This window comes from Amphiura filiformis, chromosome 5, assembly GCF_039555335.1.
Source record: "Amphiura filiformis chromosome 5, Afil_fr2py, whole genome shotgun sequence".
Classification (NCBI taxonomy): domain Eukaryota; kingdom Metazoa; phylum Echinodermata; class Ophiuroidea; order Amphilepidida; family Amphiuridae; genus Amphiura; species Amphiura filiformis.
The window spans coordinates 3,546,693-3,573,317 of record NC_092632.1 but is presented as its reverse complement, the minus strand read 5'-3'; the positions used below and the strand labels follow the sequence as shown (position 1 = coordinate 3,573,317).

The 26,625-nt window shown below is 36.4% G+C and overlaps 2 protein-coding genes across 2 annotated transcripts; one reads left to right on the top strand and one right to left on the bottom strand.

The window, feature by feature from the left end:
- Nucleotides 1-953: 953 nt before the first annotated feature.
- LOC140152493 (serine/threonine-protein kinase VRK1-like) lies at nt 954-21,194 on the top strand. The gene is made up of 11 exons (XM_072174824.1): nt 954-1,099; nt 6,298-6,435; nt 8,603-8,658; nt 9,037-9,106; nt 10,370-10,566; nt 10,857-10,958; nt 11,578-11,710; nt 17,292-17,412; nt 18,517-18,575; nt 19,639-20,154; nt 20,463-21,194. The coding sequence occupies exons 1-11, from the start codon at nt 1,087-1,089 to the stop codon at nt 20,537-20,539; spliced, it is 1,482 nt and encodes a 493-aa protein (XP_072030925.1). The 5' UTR covers nt 954-1,086; the 3' UTR covers nt 20,540-21,194.
- Nucleotides 12,071-14,712, bottom strand: LOC140151654 (zinc finger MYM-type protein 6-like). Its single transcript, XM_072173989.1, has 2 exons — nt 14,605-14,712; nt 12,071-13,116 (listed from the first exon to the last, which is right to left on the bottom strand). The coding sequence occupies exons 1-2, from the start codon at nt 14,693-14,695 to the stop codon at nt 12,071-12,073; spliced, it is 1,137 nt and encodes a 378-aa protein (XP_072030090.1). The 5' UTR covers nt 14,696-14,712.
- Nucleotides 21,195-26,625: the final 5,431 nt, after the last annotated feature.

Below are 26,625 nucleotides of genomic sequence, written 5' to 3'. Positions count from 1 at the left end.
TCAGCATCATCAGCAGCAGCATCATCAGCAGCAGCAACATTATCATCAGCAGCATCAGCATCGCCAATAGCATCATCAGCAGCATCATCATCATCAACATCATCAGCAGTATCTGCATCGTCAGCAGCATCATCATCAGCAGCAGTATCAGCATCATCAGCAGCAGCAGTATCAGCATCATCATCAGCAGCAGCAGCATTAACATCATCAGCAGCATCATCAGCAGCATCATCTGCAGCATCATCATCATCAGTCGCATCATCATCAGCATCATCAGCATCAGCATCTGCATCGTCAGCAGCAGCATCATCAGCAGCATCATCAGTATCAACATCATTATCAGCAGCAGTATCAACATCATTTATTTATTTATTTTATTTATTACACTTTCAGCAAGCAACAGCAGCATCAGCATCGTCAGTATCAGCATCATCATCAGCAGCATCATCAGCAGCAGCATCATCATCAGCATCATCATCAGTCGCATCATCATCATCATCATCATCAGCATCATCATCAGCAGCATCATCAGGATCTGCATCGTCAGCAGCAGCATCATCAGCAGCATCATTAGTATCAACATCATTATCAGCAGCAGCATCAACATCATCATCATCAGCAGCAGCAGCAGCATCATCATCAGTAGCGTCATCATCAGCAGCATCATCATCGTCAACAGCATCAGCAGCAGCAGCATCAACAACAACAACAACAACAACAACAACAACAACAACAATAATAATAATAATAATAATAATAATAATAATAATAAATGATATTAGAGCAGTAGTAATAATAAATAATAAATTGAATATTATCTTTGGATTGACATTCAAACTTAGTGTATTCGTCAAAACAGACGAAACACTACGTCCTCAGAGTTGGTAAATACGTCATCTGCTTAATTATTCATAGGTACCTTGAACGGCTGGAATACATGGATTACCCTTTGAAGATGTCTTGATCTCAAAACAGTCTCGTTTTTGCTCATTTTGATCCCCGCAGCAAGTCAAAAACATTTATTTGATTCGCCTCTTGCATCATTTATTCTGCTCTTTAGCCTTTTGCCAATTATAGAAAAAGATAATGGCTCCCAAAGGTAGGTTTATTGTTTGTAAACTAGCGTACTGTCAAGTCAGTGCCGAATTCGGAACCCTTGCACCTTCCTTCCAGTGCAGTGCTGCACTGCTATTTAATAAAAGACAAAAAAGACTAGTTTCAGTAGTTTGCGTCTGACGTCACTGTCAATCAAATTCCCTATGATCCTTGATTGGTTGATAGCGCATAAAAACTAAAAAGGAAGATCGATTTATCTGGTGCCGATCGGAGAAAAGGAATAGCAGCATGCATGGCGAAAAATTACGTACTTTTAAGTCAAAGCAAAAAGTAACTTTTCTATAATCAAATTAAGTATTTCTTGGCCAAACTGGATCATCCGCGTTGTTGTGTCCATGTAGTGTACTAAGTGTGTACGCAGTGTAAGGCGCGTGTATACTTTCTTTTGTTTTGTTATGCACTATTCTGGATGTAGTCTGGGATGTTTACAGCTGACTGGTTGTTTTGGGTCTTGAGAAACTTGGTGAGCCTGACAGCGCATCTTCTTTGCTGTAAGGTTGGCCATTCTAGTTTCTCTCGCATTGCTGTGACGCTTGCTGTCCTGTCGTAAATCCCTGTTACAAACTGCACCTCCATTCTGTGGATCTTTTCCACCTGTTCAGTATGCTTCCTCTCACTCTGGTAGTCTGTGCATATGGTCGAATCCAACGAAAAGTGTACATGGCATGTTCAGGGCCATAACTTAAAAGTATTAATCAATTGGCATTCGTTTTTGTATTGTGTTTATTCGCCTTGATCATATGCTTCGCGTAGTCTTGCCAGCAAGACTTCAGTCTTTATCATAAACATAATGACATCTACGGACCTGAAGTCTTGCAGCGGTACATAGGGATGCACTGTACGTTTAAGAAAAACAAACTTCAAGCATCAAGAAATATACCTTGTATTTGTCAGTTTTACCTCAGAGATGCTGTAGACCCTCTCTACACAGAGTAGAAACATCACAAGTAGAATGCTGCTCAATATGATAAATCCAAATCATGAAAATAAAGCAATTTTGCAGAGCAATATTTTGACCACTTTTGCACTAAGTAAATTACTCCATGAAGATTGCAGGTTTTGCCAACTCAGGGGATGTTGAACCCACCCAAAAGTTGAGAGATCAATGTAGATCAATTATCTCAACTTTGGTATGGTAGTATAGTATAATGTGATTAAAATCATCCATGTACGCCCAAACTCTGGTACAATGGGGATTAAAATCATCCATGCAGGCCAAAACTGTCCTTGAGAGTTCCTCGTCTACATCCTTGGAGCCCAAAATGAGCCCACATATTGTGATGTTTCTTATTTGTGGTACAGATATGAATAGAGTGCCCTATAACTCAGTATGCTGAGTTATAGTTACTAGAACTAATGCTTCGCGCCATATATAAAAAGACCCCCTTCTGTGAAAAACTTAGACACAGACACCCCAAAACATGCTATTTTTACCCATTTTTTCAAAATATTTCTTAAAGTATTTTTAAAAACATATAAATCAGTTATGAAAAGAAGTCATTGGATTGAATCTAAATTGATTTCCTGAAAGGTGTGTATTCAAAGATTGCCTGTTCAATTTTTCACATATTTGTACATAACTATGAATTTTTGTGATAATTTTTGAGTGGTATTTTTTACATTACCTACGTAATACAATTTTTCATAGCACTAGAGATATATCTTTAAAAATGGAAATCACTAATAAATGCTAATTGATACAAGCTTTGATATGTCCAATACTGAAATGCATTGCATTCGGACATCTTTATTATTGTGTTTAGCTGCCAGAAATTCTAAATGGCACAAAGGTAGGTTTGGTAAAAAATATGCATTACCTCCGAATACATGTTAAAAGCTGTGCCATTTCCACAAAGTGAGAGAATAGTAAACAATAGTTAAGCAATACATGTAGGTGCAGGGTAATACACTCTTTATTTCTACCAAGTTTCAATAGCCTGCGCTTAAATATTTCTGAGATGTCAACAATAAAAGCAAGTATTCAGAGGTAAATTTCGCAACCGAATGTTACCTACGAATACAATTTGACATCATGACAGTATTGTGAAACACCGCCATTCATGCCAATGCCCATATTGGTACATAACAAAGGCCTGTATGTTTGCTATCAAATCATATGTCAATGAAAGTTGCGAATTCACATACATGCCCACCATGCAAAACTGAATACGGCTTAATTGGTGAAAAATATGTACTGAAATAGACGACGGTCTGCTCATTTGAAAGAAAAAAATCAGATTCAAAGAAGATTAGAAGGGATAAATACTTGGATTTGTCAACTGTCATGTAAAAGGCCATTTTAAATGTTTACCGACCTTCTGGTTTCTGAGTAATTTGTGTCCAAATTGATTTATTCGAAGGTAACTTTTTGACGTTTTCGCTTAAGGTTACCTACGAATACCATGGAAAAACGACTGTTCTCATTGTCTCATGATCTAGACAACACATTGATGGACCCTGGTATAAAGCTAATTGTAGTTGCCCTCAAACGAAAGGCCACAAGACGTAACTGACTCCAAGATGGACTTCACAAGTCTGCAATAACGGTTTTAAGCGATTTGTGTGCAATTACAAATTAAAGTCACTTTAGTGCCTTTGTTTCTTACTTCAATCCTCTTTCAACCGCTGTAAACCGACATTATTAATACATGATAGGGTCTAAAGTATCAATAAACGCACATAAAGAAAAATAATACATTCAAAGTGCTTTATAAAATGAAGTTTTGATTGCGATATCCACCAAAAGTCTAATTCTTACCTACAAATACTGAAATGTTACTTATGAATACAGCATAATACATGACATGTGTAATGAAGTGTCTCTACCAATGGAAATTAATTGTCAAAAACTTTAAGCGGTACCCCAGGACACTATTATTACCCATATACGGATTCATTCAACAATTATTTATTATGTAAAATTGCTGATTCACTACTTGTATATCAAAATGAAGTGGTCAAAATCTTGCTAAAAGCATCAAAATATTTTGATCTACATGTAAGGTAATAGCATTTATTCATTTGGACGTACCATCTGAAAGATATCTAAAAACTACCATTTTATTAATTCATTACCATAATAGCAAAATTTAAACCTCTAAACTCAATATAGATATTGTTAAATCGCTTCATGTTACCTACTGAATACCCGGTTTCTTCACCTTTTCATTGTATAAAGCGTTAGGTGTATGCGATAATTCCTAATATTCTTGAAAACATATATCCTACTCGCTCTAATACAATGTGTAAATTGATTCATACTCATTTGATAAATAAAATACAGAAACTGACCTAAACTTCATTTTCAAAAATAAACTAGCATAAATTGACTAAGATCATATTGATCGCGTTATAAAAATAAAAACAAATATTTTCTGGTTGAGCTAGCATTTTCCTGACACCCTGTGGTCTATGTTACACGAAAAAAGCGTTAATGGGAATATTCCATTTGTTTTAGGTTGATTTTAGTATTGCGATAGTGAAAGCATGCTAGTGGTATTCGTAGGTAATATTGGGTTTTGATATCACATTTACTATCACATGTCCTGGATTTATTTTTCAAGATTAGTAATGGCACTTTTGGTTCCTATAAGGCCAATATGTCATCAATCAATGGGCAAAAGGAAAAAATTGTGGAGACAGTTTTATTTCGGACTTTTATTTTTGGCCCGTGGACACTTTTGGTTGGATTCGACCATATATTCAAGACTTGGTCTTACGAGGGACATAGGTAAGCTTGACTCATCATCATCAGCCCTTGAATTAAGGATCTGAAGGGGCACGGCAACTTTTTTAGGGCAAGTTGATAATTGCCTTGGATTTTCACTGAAAAGGCAAGGCAGCACGGCAATTTGTAATATTTCAGAAGGGCATCAAGGCAACTGTTGAAAATTTGAGAAGGGCACCAAGGCAATTTTTCAAAAGCGAATAGATGCATTGCTGTCAGCTGAATTTGACACCAAAGTAAAATTCGACTCTCAACTTTACACTAAAACTAACCTGCTTGCTCAAAAAAACATGCTTAAATAATACAAAGCAATCAAAAATCAACAGTTTAATTTACTTTAATTTAATTTTGCGATCCCTAGTTCTGAGCTGCAAAACTGACTCGAAACAGCGATGAAACAGCTGTATCTTTGGTAATAATATTGATCAAATTTGCCGGGATAAAAACTATTTCGTGCAAAACATATCTAGAGATGGGCTCACATCTGAGACGAATATACCGTACAAGATAAGACGATACCGGAAGGGGGATCGCCATCGGTTTGCAATGGGAAGTCAATGTTTGCTAATCGAGAGATCAATAATTGATTTGCCCAGCGCTCGGATTTTGTTCATGACACGAGGAAGCTTTAATAGTTACTAACAGCGTTTCTGATTGGTCGATAGTAGGCTGAAGGTATTTCTCTGACCAATCGAGAAAATGAAGTCAGATTTCTAGCAACCAGATAATGTATAAAAGCCGATGTGATTGGCTGAATATGTAAGCTTACGTAGGGGTAATGAATATTAATTGACAACAAACTATTGTGTATACTGTGATATACTGTGATTGATAGCTGGGTTACGATCAATTCTGTGGTTACGATGCTCAAAATAGCGACCGTGTTCAAGATTTTCTATTTAATTTTCCACAATTTTTTTGAGTTTCAACCAGTACTTGTTAATGATTTTATAATGAAGGGGCAAGGCTGGCCGGCTAGGGCACCCACGGCAACTTCATTTAGGGGCACGGCAAGTGACTGCGACATATTTTGAGGGCATTGCGGCAATGGGGGTGGGCACCCACAGCAATATGCTGTTGGTGCCGTGGATTAATTAGAGGGCTGAATCATCATGTGGAACTTACGGTTTTAATGCTAATTTAAATGTCTGAATTTTACAGCCAATTTCCTGTACAAACGTTTTGTGCATGCCTTAAATTATGTGCTCAAATCCATGCACTGCCAAAGTCTAGGGATGTATGACATTTAGGAAGAGATGATCCCAAATTTTGAAGCCATGGATTATTAGTAATTTACACAAGAGTCACATTTTGTACCAATTGCAGAGCAGAGTTACGCCTCCAACAGCTGTTAATTATTTTTTGATAAAAATAAGCAATAGTACAATATTTTAAGATTATGTGGTAAAATGGTTGAATCTAATCTTGCAATTAACCTTTTTCCTAAATATAAGGAGGTGGAAAGAAAGGACCAAGAGCCTATAAGTTACCTGACACAATACCAGCAGGGGAGGTACTCACAGATCTCTACAAAAAACAGTGGAAACTTGGCGAACCTGTTGGACAAGGAGGGTTTGGTATGATCTATTTAGGTAAGTAACTTGATATCAAATTGAAATGAATAATAGCGACAAGGGACATATATCCACTCAATTAAGAGCGCTCAAGGCACTGAAAGAAAAACTTAACAAAAGATAATGAAACATGAAACAAAATCAAGGAAAATAACTTGAGAATGTCTCTGACTTAAGATGAGGTTTTAACATCTTTTTAAACACAGTACCATTTTTAGCAGTTTTAATATACAACGAATATAGACAGTTCATTCTAAAGACTAGGAGCTGCAATTGCAAATGATCTGTCACCCCATGTGGATTTTGTTTCTTGAAGAAATTTTGTTTTCAGATCGAAGAGTAAGAGTGGGAACATAACTTGAAAGGAGTTTAGATAAATATGATGGAGCAATATAATTATTACAATCAACATAAGTTTAAAAACAATTCTTTGGGTGATAGGAAACCAATGCAGTTCCTTTAGTGTTCACATGAAATAGCAAGATTTTCTGGTGAGAGTGAGAATTCAAGCAGCAGTATTTTAAATTTCCTGAAGACTGATAGAGTTAGTTTGCTAGTAATCCATAGAGAAGTGCATTAGGGGTTCATTCATATATTTTCATGACTAAACGGTTGTTTATGCCCGAGGTTGTTTATAAACAACCGTTTAGTCATGAAAATATATGAATGAACCCCGTTCATACATATCAGAACATTTTGTGATTCTTATTTCATCAAAATAATAACAAAAAAGTACAAGCAACATTATTAAAAATCATAGTTTTCCTTCATTTTTCCTACCCGGCGATCGCACATCCGGGACACCGGGCACAAACGCTGTTTATGCCCGGCTCTCGACCAATCACGCGCGCCGTTATATAGCGTGTATGTATGAATTGTTGTTATCCAAACGAGAAGAGATGAATAAATGATTAATTTGTTCAGTAGCAGCATCATGACTTAGGTACTTGCAGATCCGGCTGATGTTAAATTGTTGAAGCACTAAGCAATGAAACCAATGCAGTTCTTGTAGTGTTCGCGTGAAATGGCAAGATTTTCTGGTGAGAGTGAGAATTCAAGCAGCAGTATTTTGAATTTCCTGAAGACGATAGAGTTTGCTAGTAATCCATAGAGAAGTGCAGTGTTGTTATCCAAACGAGAAGAGATGAATGAGTGAATAATTTGTTCAGTAGCAGCATCATGACTTAGGTGCTTGCAGATCCGGCTGATGTTACATTGTTGAAGCACTAAGCAATGAATGTTGAGATATGAGGTTGCATGGTCATGTGAGTGTCAAAAAAGGCACCTAAATTGCGTGCTTTGGAAGATAAGGCAATTGCAGAGTCACTGATGCAAACATTTGCAATGTTGATTTTAGAGAGCTGTTGGTGGGATAAAACAAAATACATGTGTGTGATGCCATCAGGCAAAATTAACACAAATAATTAAGTTTGAGATATATGACAATTCACCAGCGTTTTTTCTGATTATCACCATGTCAACTAGATCACGCCTCTGAGTCAACATAAAGTCTACTGCAGGTGTAATCATTCCAAAAGGTGCTTGATACCAAGGCATTGCATTGTACTATTTGTTAAAATGGTGCAGACAGTCAAAATTGAATGTGATTGATATTCAACTCATGTGATTTAAAAAAAAACTAAAGAACATGAAATACCCAGATTGCTTGTGCACAGCACCTTTGATTTATTATCCTCACAGATGTTCTATCATTACTTCTCAAGGAAATATACTGATCTATATATCACTATATCAACCTAAATACCGTATTCATCCCAATAAGCACCCGTGCCCCAATAAGCGCCCACCCAGGGTATTTTAAATTTGCTAAAGGGTACCACTAGTGTTGAAGTGACGGATAGACATAGCTGCGGGATAGAAGTCCTGTGTAAACTGCAATACATTTTCTGCATCAGAAAAACTACTAGAATGTCTCAGGACCCTTTTATAATGTACATAAGTTCGTTTCTAATAAACGCCTGTTAGGAAAAAATTAGGTAAATCATATAAAAAATAAGCGCCCATCCAAAATGACTTTGTTAAGCGCCCTGGGCGCTTATTGGAATGATTACGGTAATAGGATTTTGGATTTTAAAATTATGTTACCCACACCATTTTGCTCCTGAACAATTATCTTTTATTGCTTGATACTTGATCGTTTAGAATTTTCTTTACTATTTGACAGCTGCTGAAAACAAACCAGGAAATGTTGGAGCAGATTCCCAATATGTCATCAAAATTGTAAGTTCATATTATTAGAAATTTGTTTTAAACATTACCTGAAAATTCACATCAATGTCAGTGTTGGCAGTAAAACATCGTGAGAATGTTCAAAATATGAACAGTTGAAATCATTTTGGAATATATCTCAAACATAATTAGTTCTTTGATGATCATTAACACTTAGAAGATCTACTGGCTCATGTTCCTTTGTCTTGAACCACTAAAAAAATCACAAAACAAAGTATATAATAGTGATACAATTCAGTAGGAGTGTAATCCAGTAAGCAGGGAGTTGCGTAACTACTTTGATGGCAAATGGAAGTTGTCAAAATGGCACGGTATATTTAAGATCACATGTGTAACTTTTAAGTATGTGATTGATCTCTTATTTAACAGGAACCACATGAAAATGGACCTTTATTTGTGGAATTACACTTCTACCAAAGAGCAGCTAAAGCAGACAAAGGTATGTTTTATATCAGATAGAGGGCTTACTGTTATTATTTTCTCTTGGTTAATGTTATGTTTGAACTAATTTGCCATACAATCTGCATACAATCATTTGAGCTCTGAATGAGTGGATAAATGTAGCGTATTGGTCAATATAATAAAATTGCCTGGTACATACCGTATGACACCTGTGAACATACTGGCTCAAAACAAGGTACTCTGGGAACAGTTGTCTAGAAATGGGGTGGGGTAAACCCCACCCCCTTTCTAGACAACTTACCCCTGATACACCCAGGGCTGTTCCTCATTAACATTGTATAACATCTCAAAAAAAGTAACTAACCCCCTTAAACAATGGCCATTATTCAAAAAGGGGCTATTGTATTGCAAATCTGAAAAATACGTTCAGAATTTATTTCTGCGCATTTTGACACCTCATTTGATACGATAGCTCAGAAAACAATAAAACACCAGTTAATTTAATGTAGTAAGGTCCAGATTTGAAAGTTGCACTTACATACAAATTTTTACAATACAAAAACACTGAGATATCATTACACAGATTTCCTTCCATTACACTGAATGCAAAATCAATTGAATTTACTGCAACTTTCAGATCTTGGGCTACATTGATTTAAATGTACGCTGTGACGTCAATATTTAGTCAATTGCTACAAATGAGGTGTCAAAATGTGCAGAAATAAATTCTGCTTCCAACATATTTTACAGATTTGTAATACAATCACCCGTTTTTGAATAATGGTCATTATTTAAGGGGGGGGGGGTCAGTTACTTTTTTTGAGATGTTTAGAACTGCAATGAATGCAATCCACAACAGTGCCAAGACCCCAGTGGGCACAGGTTAGGATTTTGACGTTGTATCAACGTTGAAACAGCTTCAAAGTTTCAACATAACCTGATTTCAACCTAAAGGTTCTAAAGTTGAAATCAGGTTGAAATTTCTAAACATTGATACAATGTAGAAATTGACTAGAAAGAGACTGAAATCAGGTTAAAGTATATTTGCAAATATACAATGTGATATCAACCTGATTTCGACCAGTCAAAGTCGAAATTACAACCTGATTTCAACATGATTCAATGCCAGGTGTGCCCACTGGGACATGTGTACATATGCTGCAGCTGTTGATATTTTTTATTCATGATAACTGGAAGATTATTGTACTATATAGCCAAATAGGCAAATATTAAAATCTCATTTTTTAATACCCTTTTTCTTATGTTAAGCTCTAACAAAAGGTATTTCTGTTGTTTGCAGTGGATGCATGGAAAAAGAAGAACAAACTGTCTCACCTTGGCATTCCAAAGTTCATTGGGGCTGGCAATCATGAGCATGGGAAGTGCCGCTATCGTTTTATGGTGATGCAGAGGTTTGGGGAGGATTTGTGGAAGAAATTTACTGCCTCAAACAAGATGTTTTCTATCAAAACTGCCTTCACACTTGGGATACAAATTGTAAGTGTAATAATGACCCTATGCAGGCTGTGCAATGTAGCATTTGCTTTTGTGTTGGGTTTAACAAGAATAGGATTCAGACATTTTGTGGATATAGTGAATTTTTCCCTTTTTAGAATTAAGTTATTTTTGTCATATTGATGATCTGTATTGTTTAAAATTATTTTTCACAGTGTGCAAGTATTTTGTGCAATTGTTTGGTTTGCTTGTTTTAATTTAAATTAGTTATTCTTTTTATTTTGCAATAGATTATATGATATTTGAGAGTTGTTTCATTGTACATTTTACAGATGAATTGTATAGAATATCTCCATGACAATGAATACATCCATGCAGACATCAAGAGTTCCAATCTATTACTGGGCTATGGAGGTGGAAAAAGCCAACACCAGGTAGGCAAGTCACGCAGTGAGCACTTAGATTTTTGTCTAATAGATCTGTGGGAATGCAATTTAAAATCTAGTAAGAAGTGAGGAGAAAATATTGAGAATCTAGAAATAATACACATTTAACATATGCTATTGTAACTGTATCTATATAATTATGTCAAGGTGATTTTGATGTGATTCATTTAGCATACCCTTTTTAGTTAGAAAAGTGCACAGGGGGAGTGTGCTAAATAGCAGAGGGTTGCTAATTATGTCAATACAGTACTATGTTTTTAGCCCTCTTCCTTAAATTGCTTTTTAAATTTCCTGGAAGTATTTTTTCTTACGACAAAATTGGTTTCTTTTAAAAATGTTGTTTATGCTTCCTTTGAATCAATAACTGTGAAAGGTGTGCCAACAAGGAAAAACATGGCAAGTTGTTGAGAGTACATTGTTGTTTCAGATGGTATCCAACACAACACATATACTAAAGTTTACATGTCACTTCTCCATTAATGTGTGTATCTTTGTGCAAATTATTCATTTGATTCCTTGGGATCTTAACATGTTCTAGCTTTCAGGAATGATCAAGTTTTCAAAGAGCAATTTGTTACATAATAAGCATTATTCTGTTTTCTTGCAGGCTTATTTGGTGGACTATGGGTTAGTACATAGGTATATGCCAGATGGTAAGCACAAAGACTACAAAGAAGATCCCAGGAAGGCTCACGATGGTACAGCTGAATTCACCAGTAGAGATGCACACAAGGGAGTCAGTAAGTACATTGGCTTATTTAGTGGATTATGGGGTAGGACACAGGTATATGCCAGATGGTAAGCACAAAGACTACAAGGAAGATCCCAGGAAGGCTCACGATGGTACAGCTGAATTCACCAGCAGAGATGCACACAAGGGAGTCAGTAAGTACATTGGCTTATTTAGTGGATTATGGGGTAGGACACAGGTATATGCCAGATGGTAAGCACAAAGACTACAAGGAAGATCCCAGGAAGGCTCACGATGGTACAGCTGAATTCACCAGCAGAGATGCACACAAGGAGTCAGTAAGTACATTGGCTTATTTAGTGGATTATGGGGTAGGACACAGGTATATGCCAGATGGTAAGCACAAAGACTACTTAGTTGATGTGCTCTTGACCACAGGAACTGATGCTTTGGGGACAGTCCCAATACTACTGTGCTTTGTAATACCCTTAGTCGATGTGCTCTTGACTACAGGAACTGATGATTTGGGGACAGTCTCAATACTACTGTGTTTTGTGGTACCCTTGGTGGATGTACTCTTGGCTGTTGTCACACTCTTTGTAGCACCTTTGGAAGTTGATGTTTTGTCAACCGAAAACAGGGATCCAATGCTGCTAATTGCCTTGGATGCATTTGAGTCTTTGGGGACTGATGACACAGCTCCAGCACCACCTTTCTTTGTACTGGTCTCCTTCAGAACAACTGAAGCTCTAACACTGACTGTGCTATCTTTCTTGCTGGTTGAAAGTTTCTGTTTCTTTGGCTTTGGCACGACATCCCCTTCTAGTTTCCGTTTAGTTGTTACACTTCCTGCTTCTTGCTTAAAGTACTTCTCTAATGGCACCCACTGCTCTAGCAATCTGTTGAGTGTTCTCTCTAAAGAAAGCCAGCGCGTGCAAACATGCTTTAGGATTGCGTGCTGTTCAACATTACAAAGTGTTTGCATCTCCTTATATTCTTTGTGCCTCTTGCTTGACTTTTCCAGGTAATAGAAGATAGGAATAAGCAAGGAAACAGGAGAAAATGATAACTGGTTAGCCCCCTTTTCAGCAGCCAAATGGATTAAATGACATGGGCAACCTAAGATGAACACATCTGGATTTTGCTTCTTCACAAAAGCTGCAACACCTTTGTGGATTCCCATCATGACAGCAGCATTGTCTGCGCCAAAGCATATCACATTTTTCCATGGTATCTTGTTGTCTGTCAACACTTTGTCCAGAAGAAGAAATATATTATTCCCAGTAGATGCATCCTTTGTTACTGCAATTTCTAGAAGAACACTCAACACTTGGCTCAAATCTGTATCATAATATCTTACAACAATCGGATATAATTGTTTGTCCGCACCACTATCCGAACTTCCGTCTGTTGATAACGAGAATGGAGTTTGCTTCAGTTTACCAAGGATGTCGCCTATAAAACAGAAATAGTAAAAAAAAATAGACATTAGATCAACATGCGAATCACAGAAATGTAAAGTAGATACATCTAGGTCAGCAATTGAAAACTAAAAAATTAAAAAAAAATTGGCCAGAGCTCCGCCGTGTGAAAGCCCTGATGGAAACAGAGTCCAGAACAAATAAACAGTTAATATGGAAAGTGTTATTGCAAAACATTTCAATTTAAGGTGGTATTGGATGCATTTTCTAGAAATTAGGAAATGCTTTGATCATGTTTTAAACAGATTAATTGAGTAGGGTAAAGTACAATCGGACATACGGTTTCCATAATACATCAATTTATATGTTCTTTGTATCCTATTGTTTTTGTCAATGCTCAATATAGTTAATGAGCTAAAAGGACTGCAAAGGCTCATTAATATGTAATTTTTGCCAATATTTTGCTAAAAATCAATGCATAAATGTTCAGGGTACTTTTATTTTGCATACTTTTTCCTGAAACTTGGTCAAAGTGTTTCTAATATGTTCTAATGTATTATATAGTGAACCCGCCCTCTAATTAGCATATTTGCATAATTAATGAGCTAATTTGCATAAATGCTAATTAATTATGCAAATATGCAAATTAGGGGGCAGCTTCATATAATACATTAGAACACATAAGGAACACTTTGACCAAGTTTCAGGGCAAAAGTATGCAAAATAAAAGTACCCTGAACATTTATGCATGGATTTTTAGCAAAATATTGGCAAAAATTATATGTTAATGAGCTTCTCCAGTCATTTTAGCTCATTAACTGTATTGATTATTGATAAAAACAATAAGAAATAAAGAAAATATAAATTGATATATTTGAAAAACTGTATGTCCGATCTGCTTCAAACAAAAGGCATATTGATAGGTGTGCGTTGCTCTATTCAATTAATCTGTTTAAAACATGTTTAGAGCACTTTTATAATGCCTCCAATACCACCTTAATTATTTAAATATACTGTTAAATTATTTATTCCAATCACAATAAAATTGTCTTATTCAAATTTTTTATCTTCTGAGTCTTCAGGATAATTATATTATAAACGTGCCCTCAACATTTGATCATAGCACAATGATGATTTGACCTAAGATGACCTCCAAATTACCTTCAAAATTGAACGTACCCAATGATGATTACATCTACAACTTTCATGAAAATCCGACAATCTATAACTATACATATTTCATGATTTGACAGTGCTGTAGTGTAGGCCTACATGTGGGTCCTAAAAAAACTTTGCAAGTTAGACCTATCGCATTGACCGATCGATAGCATTGCCTAAAAAGAATTAGGCCATTTAGGTCACACCTGTGTCATACCATGTTACGCAGAACCCCACTTTCAAAACACTAGGCTGGGCAGGGCGAAGGGTCTTTGCAAAATAAATCTAAAATAAAGTATATGGTCTAAAACGAAATAAAATTTATTAAGAGAAAGTAAAATTTTATGCAAAATTACAAACCCACCTTTAGTGTCTTGACCTAATGTCCTCGCTATCGCTGTTATTTTGGTTTCACGACAAGAGTATTTTAAGGCGATTTTGCTGTCTGGAAACATTTTCTTTACCAGTTCACTAAAATGATCCGAAGCAAGAAACGATACGTTGTGTTCGATCAGGAAAGAAGTCATCAGCGTTTCTGCCTTAATAACTGAAAAGTCAGGTTTGTTAGTAAACTGTAGGATGTTACCACTGCCACTTACTGCTTTGGCAGCAGTTTGGTGCCTTTTGGAATTAATGTGGCCATTTTTACCGTCAATGTCTGATGCCCCACCATGTCCGATTGAGAAATCTATACCGCATGTCGTGCATCTTGCGCTGTTAATACCTCTCTTACTCTTCACAATAAAACTCCACTTAGCTGTGTATTCTTCTTTGAAACACTGTTTTTCACCCAGGTTTATTCCCATCTTTGCCTTCTTTGGATGCCATTATTTCAGTGATTTTTGTTTTCTGGTGGCACACGAAAGTCTTCAAGTTCTTGTCAGACTTGTGCTTCCTTGCAAGCGTGACTACTGGTACCCTTTCGACTAGGCTCCTTTCAATTGTTCAGCCGGATATCCGTGGCGGTGAAAGCTACATACAGCCAGCAAACGGCGAACATTTACAATGCCAGAGTACTGCCAGAGTTTTAAAAGACAAGCGTGCCGATTGGTCGACAAGGCCGAATTGATCAATGTTTACAAAATATCAAAAAAAAAGAAAAAAAAAAAAGCGCAGTGATTTATAGTGCGCTACGCACAGTCACAACGCCTAGACGTTGATCTACAAGCCTCAGCACACTTTACAGGTTGTCGCTGACCACTACGGCCCACATCATTCCACAAACCATTAAACAACAAATCAGGGACTTTGCTGCTTCAAGAGCGCACACCCTAGACATTCCACAAATAACCATCGCAACCAGGATCGGCTCCCAGAGTTTCGTACGGGTTACAACGAGACAAATTAGCAGTGAGTTCCTTGTCCAGGGGAATTTCAAGCTAACTCAATTTTCTTTCCACGTGAGCGTACTAGGCTCGAACCCAGGGTTCGAACCCACAACCTCTCGCACCACAGTCGAACGCCTTATCGATAATTGAGCTAACTTGACTCTAGCTAAACTTGAGCTAAATCAACCAATCAAATGACAGCTATCTTACCATGCATTCAACAGGTCAAACGATGTCAATTCAGATCGGTAGTCTATTACTGCAGCCGTTTATCTTTTTGAGGCATTTTATTTTGGTCATTCAGATTATCGAAAACCGTATTTTTCAGGAGTTGAACATACCACCTTTTTTTTCATGTTTTACCGTACAAAATACGTTGAAACATCATGTCTGAGTCACCCGTCTTTCGCGGTCACTGGCTTTTGCTGTACTGATATTTAAGTTAGGCGGGCAGCCTAACTTATTTCTTTCTTGCGATTTCTTTCTTCTTTCTTTCTTTCTTTCTTCTTTCTTCTCACAATTTGCTACTGCTTCCACATCCTTGATCGGATTTCGACCAAACTCAGTCACAAGCAGTATTGGGTAGCTGGCTACAAAAGTTATGGGTTGTTTAAAGTCAGAGGTCATCCAAGGGGTCACAGGGGTCAAAAAAAAGGTCATTTTAACCCAAAATACTCCAATCGAGCTGAAATTTATATGCAATGATCCTTATGACATTCTAAACATGTTTAAAATATTTTAAAATTTATTTAAGGTCATTAAGGGATCATAAAGGGGTCAAAGGTCAAGTTTTTAAAATGCTCCAATTGAGCTGAAATTTAAATGCAATGATTCTTATGACATTCTAAAGATGTTGAAAATATTTTGAAATTCATTTAAGGTCATTAAGGGGCAATAAGGGGGTCAAAGGTCAAGTTTTCAAAATGTTTCAATTGAGCTGAAATTTAAATGCAATGATCCTTATGACATTCTTAACATGTTTTAAATATTTTAAAATTCATTTAAGGTCATTAAGGATGTCATACAGAGGTCAAAGGTCAAGTTTTCAAAATACCAGCTTTCCACGATCAAGGTATATTAAAACGGCAATTAATGAAACAGTCTTATTAAAATTAATACTATCCATTCAGCACAGTGTTGCTGCTGGATCAGATCGTCACAGTCATCCGCCTAACTTACCTCGTGCCCTTGCAAAGGGCACAGTTGCTCTAGTTTATATTTGTTTTAATGTACTGGTCAGGTGTAATGGTCAGGTACAATTTCAGTGTTTGAGTTTATTTTTTACACCCCATTTTGAAAGTTATGGTGTAATTTCACTTGGTGCAGCGCAATTTGAAGTGCAGTCTCAGAATAATGAAAATAAATTAAAAATTTTGGCAATTTTTATGGCAACATGGGTGCGTCTACAATAGACGGGATCTACGTGAAGAATTGAATTTTGTAGAACACTCACTTTCAACATGGGCTGAACTATTTTGCACAGTTATTGCTATGGTGGTTTTTTTTGTCAAATGCAGCTAGTGCAGATTTCATTTAGCACATTTTGAAATCACAAGTTTTCACTGAAACTGTTGTATACACACATGCTCAAAGATGCTGCAAAGCTGTGCACTGCACACAAGAATTAGATCAACACAATATCACTCGCTGCACACGATATCACTCAATGCACATAATTTGTATTCATTTTATTAATTGGTGTCTTTCCCGTTTGATTCTCTAGCCCCATCCAGGAGAGCAGATTTAGAGATCTTGGGATATAATCTTGTTGAGTGGCTTACTGGCAGTCTTCCATGGTATGACAAGATTACTGATTGTAATTATGTCATGCAACAGAAAATCAAGTAAGTTGGACATAGTTTTGAAATTGCAATTAATGGAAGAGACTGTGTCATGTGAGTGCATGATTGTCTTATGTGCAATACAAAATCTATGTAAGGAAAAATATATGCTTGTCTACCTAACTGACCGTATGCATGGTATCCTGGTTGCATAGTACCTTTGTTGGTCTTAGATGTAATAAAATAAATTTCAAAGTTATGGCGTTTTTCCTTCTGGATTGTCTGATTTACAAGATAACTTGATTGTCGGTTTGCACGAAATATGTCATATGATTTAGAGTATATTCATATCCTTTTTAATATACGCGATGTGTTTAATCCAATCACAGATAATAACTTTTAAATATGCACACGCAAATGCAGTTTATTGAATGATTATGATCATTATATGAGCCATTCTTCGAATTTTATTTTGCTGAAAACCCCATCATAATTAGACTTATGGTTCCAGAGATATGGCCATTTTAGTGTTGCTCAGAACAATAAAATACAAAAGAACTTGAATGCTATTATTGGTTATATCTCAAAATTAATATTCCGACATCTGACTCATTTAGCTTGACCAAATCACAATTACCGCGCCGTGTGACGTGTTATGCATTCGAATAATTTACGTGGATGCTGGCCACCGTACTTGGACATTGCATGATTGCGCGCTAGTGTGATTGGTAGCTAGCGGTATTTCCTTCATAGGCTATTCGATTTTTTACAGGAAAAACCAAAAGATACAGTTAATATTGTGTTCTGTTTTCAATTTTAAAAGAAGAATGTGGTGAAAATTGAATTAAAAAAGTGAAAAGTGACAGCAATGAATGAGGTTAATGATTTTGCATCAGTTATTTTTCGTTTATTGTGAAATATCTAAACATTGTGCTTTGGTCCTCGGAATATCCCTCGGTTCCAAAGCACAATGTTTAGATATTTCACAATACCCAAAAAATAACTGATGCAAAGTCATTAACCTCTGAACAATTTTAAGTTTGGTAGGATACAAGTGTGAATATCAAACAAAATTGATTTGTCGCCCATACATGTATGTTAAGTCATAATTCAAGCTTTACTTAATACACCTATTTCATAAATAGATGCTGTATGTTTTGTCGACAGGTATATGGGGAATGTTTCTAGTTTCATCACCAAGTGCTTTCCCAAAGGAGGCAACCCTGGTAAGTTAATGAGGTGCAACTGGATAAAGAATATTGAAGCACGAGATATACAAAATTAAACATTGAAACATTAAACAAAATTAAAAATGTTGCAATTTGCCAATATGTGACATGATCAAGGATTCAGTACGCAAAATCTCGGGGCAAAACGGCTATAATTGGCCGCACCCTTAGAAAAAAAAAACAAAGCTATAAAGAAATGTTAAAATGAAGAAGCTGACTAAAATTTTAAACATCACTTATAAAGAAGAGATTATCAGGAACATAAAGGAAAATAATAAATGAGTCACATGTCGGCCCTGGTCGAAAATGACCAGGTTTCTAAAGAGAACATTTAGAGCTTTCAGAAACTGAAAACCCCATGTCGATACAACTTTTCTCTATGAAGTTATGTCAGTTTATCAATCGCTGAAAACAATATAAAACAAAAGAATTTTAACACTTTCTTTGCCAATATCTCAAAATCAATATTAGCGACATCCAAATCATTTCCCTTGATCGTGTCACATGTTTTTTGCCTTGTGGCTGTGGGAATTCAGTCTCAGAAGAGTGATCTTTAAAAGAATCAGTGAATATAATCATAAAGCCTGACTTTATTGGCTAATGACATTCAGAAAAGGACACCATGGGATATAAAAACAGGAATGGGAACTAATGTTATCATATCTCAATGGTCAATCAAATTGTGATGCTTAAAAGATGCAAAGAATTAACAAGTTTGACATAGATTCATATAATTTTGGTGGTAAATTGTTACACTGAAAACAATGTAAACTTCTACTAGACCTCAAGCATCAGCAGCTGTTGTGGCTCTGATCCAAATTCTAGAACCTGCTTGCATCACATTTGAAGATTTTGTGGACAGGGATTTGCTGACCCTAAAAGATGTGTGCCACAAGACCATCACATTTGATAACCTCATCAAGAAATATTGGAAAATTCCATTTGACAAGAAGGTTCAGCTGCATAAGAATGACTGCCTGGCAAAGTCAACTTTACCCAAGATAAAAGTAGGCTTGAAAACTGCAACTAAATGCTGCCTGTGATTATTTCTTCCTTACAGCTGAATTAAAGCAATATCTTGAGTATGTAAAAAAGCTGGAATATACAGACAAGCCAGATTATGATAAGGTCAGGACACTCTTCAAGAAAGCAATAGTAAATGCTGGCTTCAAAGATGATGGCAAACTAGAATTTGCTCCAGCTGCTGCAAAGGCTGCATCGCCAAAGAAGGCTGCACCAAAACGTGCTGCATCCCCAAAGAAGGCTGCATCAAAACGTGGACCAAAATCTCCCAGTAAATCTGCTGCATCTGCCAAATCACCAGTAGCTAGGAAACGCGGATCTACTGATGATGAGAGCGAGGAACTGCCATTGCCACCTAAGAAAACAAAAGCAACACCTAAGAAAAAGGCAACAACTGGTAAAGTACCCACATCATCTCCAAAGACACCACAGCAGAGGAAGATGATGCAGAGACTCAATGCTGCAAATTCCACTGATTCACCTGCAGTGAAGAAGACAACCAAATCAAGGAAAGCTTTGACCAATGGAGGGACCCCAACATCAGCAAAGAAAAGTAAGCAATATTAACTTGTTATAATCACCCAGTATTCATATTTTCATTGTAATAACATTTAAAATCATTGTCCCTCTGACATTATCATTGAGCACCAAAATAAATGGACTTGATCCTTGCCCTTTGCCATCTTGCCAAGCAGAGTTTGCTCCCATTGTTGTCAGCAAGAGATAGAGCTAGAATTTTTAATAGATGCATTGTAAAAAAGATGGCGTTGTATTTTCTTCAAAAAACTGTAAATTCACATAGTCTGTCTTGAGTTCTTAATTACATATATATATGTGTTTTTTATTGCACCCTTATCACAGCATACACAGTAAAAAAGGAAGCGCAAGGTAGACTCATCAACATCATCAACTCAGACCACACCTGGACTGGAACGTAATGCAAAGAAAAAAAGATAGATCTATGCAATAGAGAAATAATAGGATGAACTGCCTCTATCCTACTAATTCAATTGGAAATATGTACTCTGTAGGGAGAGAATTGGAACACATATATGTGATGCGATCGAGCAAAATGAGTCTGATGTCTCAGTGCTGTATGTTGCTGAAAACCCCATCATAATAAGACACATGGTTCCAGAGATATAACCATTTTAGTGTTGCTCAGAACAATAAAATACAAAGGATGATGAATACTATTATTGGTTATATATCACAAAATCAATATTCCTGACATCCAACTCATTTTGCTTGATCACATTACATAGATTGGCACTGTTTGTATCAACTATTGTATCTGGTATTAATTGGTAAAGAGATTGATGTTCTTTTGCCACATAAATACCACATCAAGCATCATTAATGCAGTGCATGTGCCAATATAATTTGTAATATTTGGAATGTACTTCATGTACAACAGTGGTGACACAAACAGTAGGATGTCTGTTATGTGATGTGAGTTTAATAATGATGATACAGAACTTTTACTTCTTTCTATTCAACATCCTATTACCCTCACAACCCATTATTCAAAATGGCGCAATGTGATTTGTTAAAGCACATCACATGAGAACGCTTTTATTTAAGAAATAAAGGGTAATGCTTTATCCTTTACACCCAAAGAATGTGTCCGAGGCAGTAAAAACATAAATAATGGGCGAGGCGCAGCCGAACCCATTATTTATGTTTTTACTGCCTAAGACACATCATATAATTATTTGGATGTAAAGGATACTGCATTACCCATTATTCTTAAAGGAGTATTTTGTGATCCCAGCATCCTGTTTTTATGACATTTTTCATTAGACATCCACGGAAAAAAGCCAATTCCCCAAATTTCAGTTGATTCTGATTTTGCGTTTGCAAGTTATGAGAAAAGTAGAAGGGGGGAATACTGCTGTGGATCACAAAATGACCTTTTAAGTATATCCCAGGGAGTATATCAGCTAATTTGGATTTGACGGTCACAAATTACGATATTATCATGAGTTGTATCTTGTGATTTCAGGTCAGGTCCACCTTAAAGGGACCATTGAAAGAAAATATGATTTGGTATCAAAATAAAGCCCATAAAATATAGAATCAATATCTAAAACAATTGAAGAACTAACTTTTTAGAAATAAAAATACAATGAAAACAACGTACTCGATTTATTCTTCCGACGCTACATCGCTAGCGTCATTTATCAAAAATAGAAAATTGGGCGCTTTCCGGATGAAGTCCTAGTGGTCACGCGTATAGAGTTGTGTTGACATTTTTGCCCATGTGCTGGGACGATTTGACAACAGCGATCGCGATCTAAATATCAGATGCAATATTTTATACCACCACTTATATATTTTAAGGTCAAGTAAAAGCAAAATACCAGTTGATTGTCCACATGTTAAAAAAAGAGGAAGTGGAAGGCCTTTTTATTTATCATTTATTATTTTTTACAATGCAAATCGATCATTTATGTAGGCCTATTATTCCCGGACATTATTAGTTGGGTAACTTGTAGAGGAGGATGATAGGATCGAGGCTCTTGTTATTTGATGGTTCTCTGAGAGGATGATTAAAACAAAGCCTGTAAATATTAAAATGCTTATTGGGCAGAAGCAAATCTAATCAATTGACAATATTATTAACTTTTGAAACATTAAAGAAGAAAGACTTTTCGCAAGAAAATTTCAGACTCCTCAATGGCAATGCCCTACAAAAGGAAGCGGGCGGGACGATCAATTATTATTTTTTTTACATTATCTAGTATGCAGCTTCTTATTTTACTTATTCATAAATTCAACCCCCGGTCAACATGACCAAGATATGATTCCAATTACTTTATGTAGGCCCTACATGACATGTATAAAACCATAAAACTAATTATGAGTATGATACTGATAGTGACGATGATTTAGGCGAGGGAATTACTGGGAATATCGCCGAGATTTGCAGCAACACCTAAATTGCAGATGCTGTGCCGGGCGCGAGCACCTCTCGTGCCTAGCTGGGCCCCATGGGTATTATTATAGGCCTATGTATTTTATTTTTCCGTAGGGCCTACCTTAAACATGTTAAAATATTCAAGAGATGATTATTTTTCCCAAAACCTGACAATTGGTAAAAAGCCTTTCTTCCATAAGTTATCTAAACTTTCAAAAGTGCTTATTTTCATACCCCCAACATGCCAAAGTAGGCCCTACCGATTTTGCATATTTATTCCCCTATACCATGTGTATGGCACTAGCCAATATTATTTGATGCAGATAAAAGTTAAGATTCCCACGTAACATCGCATGGTTAAAGTAAAGAGTAGTTTGAACAAATTGGTGGTGTTCAACGATGTTTTAATTGACATAAAATTATATTCTGACGTTTCGTACAAAAGTACTTTATCAAAAGTACTTTTGATAAAGTATTCTTCATTATTATTTGAGCCGTTGGCACTGGGGCAGTAGCTGAACGGCAGATGAAGAACCTGACAAGCAAGCTCCTGAAATAAATTACGAGGAGCTCCTACAAACATACATAGGCCTAATAGGCCTTCAAAAAGCCTATGCTACAAAAATAAAAGTACAAACATCAAATGAGTAATATATGCCTACACTTTTTTAATATTTTAATCTATGGGTGGTTAGGCCGGGGTAGGCCTAGGCGGCTATGCGAAATTGATGTCAGTCATTTCTAAAAACGAACAATCCAGCCGGGCACGCTGTATATAGTTACAACATTTACCCAATCAACACAAACTTTGGAACTGTAGGCCTACCTTTGATAAAACGCTCGGACACTTTGCAGTTTGCACTTTCAAGTTTCAGTGGGAGTTGAGATTGGATTAGGCCTATAAGCATTTCCATAACGCAAACTAAAGGCTGAAAATAAATATTGTTCATTTGATTGTTTGGAGTGGCCTTTATATGTTCCTCTCGTGGTTCTTTATCTTCAAATTTGTTTCTCATTTTTCATAGGCTTTTAAAAATAAATAAAAATAAATTTCGGCTTTTATATATAGAAGGAGCAGGAGGAAATTGGAGATCCCGGAGAAAACCTGCGAGAGCGAGCATTGAATCGGGATCCCGGATCGGGATAAACCAAGTTCACATGAGTCCTTCAGCCGCGCCGACTTGAAGTTGAACCCGGGACCTCAGTGGTGCAAGGCGAGGGAACAACCGCTGCGCCAACTCGCTCTCCCTGGTCCCGTAAGTGCGTCTCTACACGTACACGGAGCGACCGTTTAAAGAAACAAACAATCACACTTGAAACATTCGCAATTCAGCGTGTAAACTTCGGAGTCGGGATCGGCTTGCGTTTTAGGCCCGGCGGTGGTAGGCCTAAACCTAGGCCACACGCCCGGGAGGTAGGTCATTAGGCCTGAAGAAATTAAGTCGCATGGGCTAACCCGAAACATCATGGCCTTCTCTTTCCTATCCTCACCAGATATTTCAGAGGAAATAAGTAAAGAGTTGCTATATCAGAATGCCTCAAAACAAATGATACTCAGAGTATCTTGCAAAAGCCGAGCAGCTAGCACAGCTTTGATTTTGTCAATGCCTAATATTGTGTTTCCCCGTTGTTGGCCAATTATTTTGCAACTAGACCTATCATAGTAGGCCTACCAGTCTATTGTCCGTCTCATGGTCGGCATCTTGCAACAGTCATTGTAGCTTTATAATTTATATTATAATATCCGTTTTAATATGTACTTGTAATGTTAGGTCTAAAAGCCACAGAAAAGTTCATTGCCGTAAACACGTTCACGCGTTGGTTTAGGACCAAGTCTGGCCTATGCAGTGTTGCCATGCAGCGGAAAGGATAACCACTTTGACGTCACAGGGGTTGCCACGTGTCTCTGAACATATGAATTGGGCGGAACGACGCTTAATATTGGGCGCGTTGTCTTTATTTGCTGATTTGGGGGTAAAATGAAGGAAAATTGCATTTTTCATTTTAGAAATGGATTCTATATGTTATTAGCTTTATTTTGATACCAAATCATATTTTCTTTCAATGATCCCTTTAAAATAAAAGTTTGTTGTGTTACACCAATTTATATTTGTCTATTATCTGTTCCAGCTTTGATGACATCTCTGTCACTTTCAAAGATTTATTAGAGTCATTTGATGAGACAGGTGCCCTGTTCAATTCTTATCAAATCAAGGCTGTATTGATTGCAGATTTATTTGCTCCATTGTATTCACACCCACGGACCTCCTTTGAGAGTGAATGGTATTTGTCCAGGGTGATAGCACGATGTGTCACCATAGCTAGAACGTATGCAATGAGTCTTTGATCCAGGAAGTGACATGTCTTATGAAATTCGGAATTGAATCAAAATACTGGACTTACTATTTTTAGCAATGCTACATTGTGTGTGATATCATCACACTTCATCAAGCAACTGACCCACTGGAATGGTTATGTGAGTCCAGTATTTTGATTCAATTCCGAATTTCATGTTACTACAACTGGATGACTGAGAACATGCATCATTTTGACCTGTCTTATACATGTATCTTATGAAATGACACTGAAAAACCATTTGTGACATGATCAAGAGGAATGAGTCACATGTCGACCTTGGTCGAAAATGAGTTTTGCATATGGTTTTAAAGAGCACATAATTGAGCTTACAGAAACTGAAAACCCCATGTTGATACGACTTTTCTTTGCGAAGTTATGTCAATTTATCAATCGCCAAAAACAATATAAAACGAAAGAATTTGACCACTTTCTTTGCTAATATCTCAAAATCAATATTAGCGACATCCGACTCATTTCCCTTGATCACATCACATTTATGGTGTGAAATAAAATACCACAAACAATCATTTATATATATTTATTTTTTTAGTAAGAAATTTTGAAAAGGCTGTGTTAGGTTAGGGGATCACCTATTGTTTATAATGGCAACTGAAACACTCCTATATAGGCCACTACATAATCCTCTTTTGAGCCATTTTTAATTTGCCATTATTAAAAGTCGCCAAAATATTGAAGTTTATGTGTGAATTTGTAAATACCCAAGTTACAAAAAACATTCCTTACATTATATGCAGACTAAAGGATTGCAATTTATTTTATTATTCAAATAAAGTGACTTATTGTTTTGTAAAATACTCAAGGTAACCATTTTTCTCAGCTTGGTAATATCAATTTTCATGCTTTGTTTTGTATATTTTTACTGAACAGTATGATTTGAGTCATTGAATTGGATTGATAACAATTCACCCTTGTTACAGTCTAATAAAAAAATAATGACATTTTATGATGTTAAATAAGTTTGTGATTTCTAGATTCTGTAATCAGTTGGATTGTGGTTCTTTATGTTCACCCACTCATGCAATGGGCTATTCCAGTTGAAATCCATACACCCCCTATATGGAAGACATAACCTTAATCTACTACACAGTGGTGTATATTCAAATGGAGTCACCCATTCAAGTAACTCCCATTTTCATTTCACATCACATTGTGGAAGATTACTCTATTCCAGAAAAATACAGCACTAATTTTTTTGGGGATTAAAAAAATATCCTGTTTTGCCAAATGAAACATAGCTAAATCATCCTTTAGTTGGTTCTCACTGGCAATAAAAGTCAAATTTTATTTTTTGTATGTTGTGACAATCAAGCCCAAAGACTTGTGCTATCCGACTATGACTAATATTAAGATATGCATTCAAATTTTTTGAAAACTTTTTTAATAGCTTTTATACCCAACAATTATTTTTTTTTAAACCCAAAATTTATGAGCAAACTCATATTTCTATAACTTTAAATGGTTAGACTTGTGACTGCAATTGTAAGAAATGCAATATGGCCCAATTTCCATCTAATTGCAAAACTATTAAAATTTGACTTTTATTGCCAGTGAGAACTAATCAAGGATTAAGGTTTGGCTGTTTCATTTGGCAAAAGAGGATTTCTTTTAATCCACAAAAATTATATCTGAAATAGGGAGCAAGGTCATGTCTTTCATAGTTGAGGGTGTATGGATTTCAACTGGAATAGTCCAATTTTGCTTGCTGGTTGGCTGGGATCGAGTGAC

Coding starts and splice junctions, on each gene's coding strand:
- LOC140152493 (XM_072174824.1), top strand. Junction 8,659..9,036: donor CCCAATATGTCATCAAAATT/GTAAGTTCATAT, acceptor CTTATTTAACAG/GAACCACATGAAAATGGACC. Junction 18,576..19,638: donor TCCCAAAGGAGGCAACCCTG/GTAAGTTAATGA, acceptor TCTTCCTTACAG/CTGAATTAAAGCAATATCTT.
- LOC140151654 (XM_072173989.1), bottom strand. CDS start 14,695: ATGTTTCCAGACAGCAAAATCGCCTTAAAATACTCTTGTCGTGAAACC. Junction 13,117..14,604: donor ATTAGGTCAAGACACTAAAG/GTGGGTTTGTAA, acceptor TCTGTTTTATAG/GCGACATCCTTGGTAAACTG.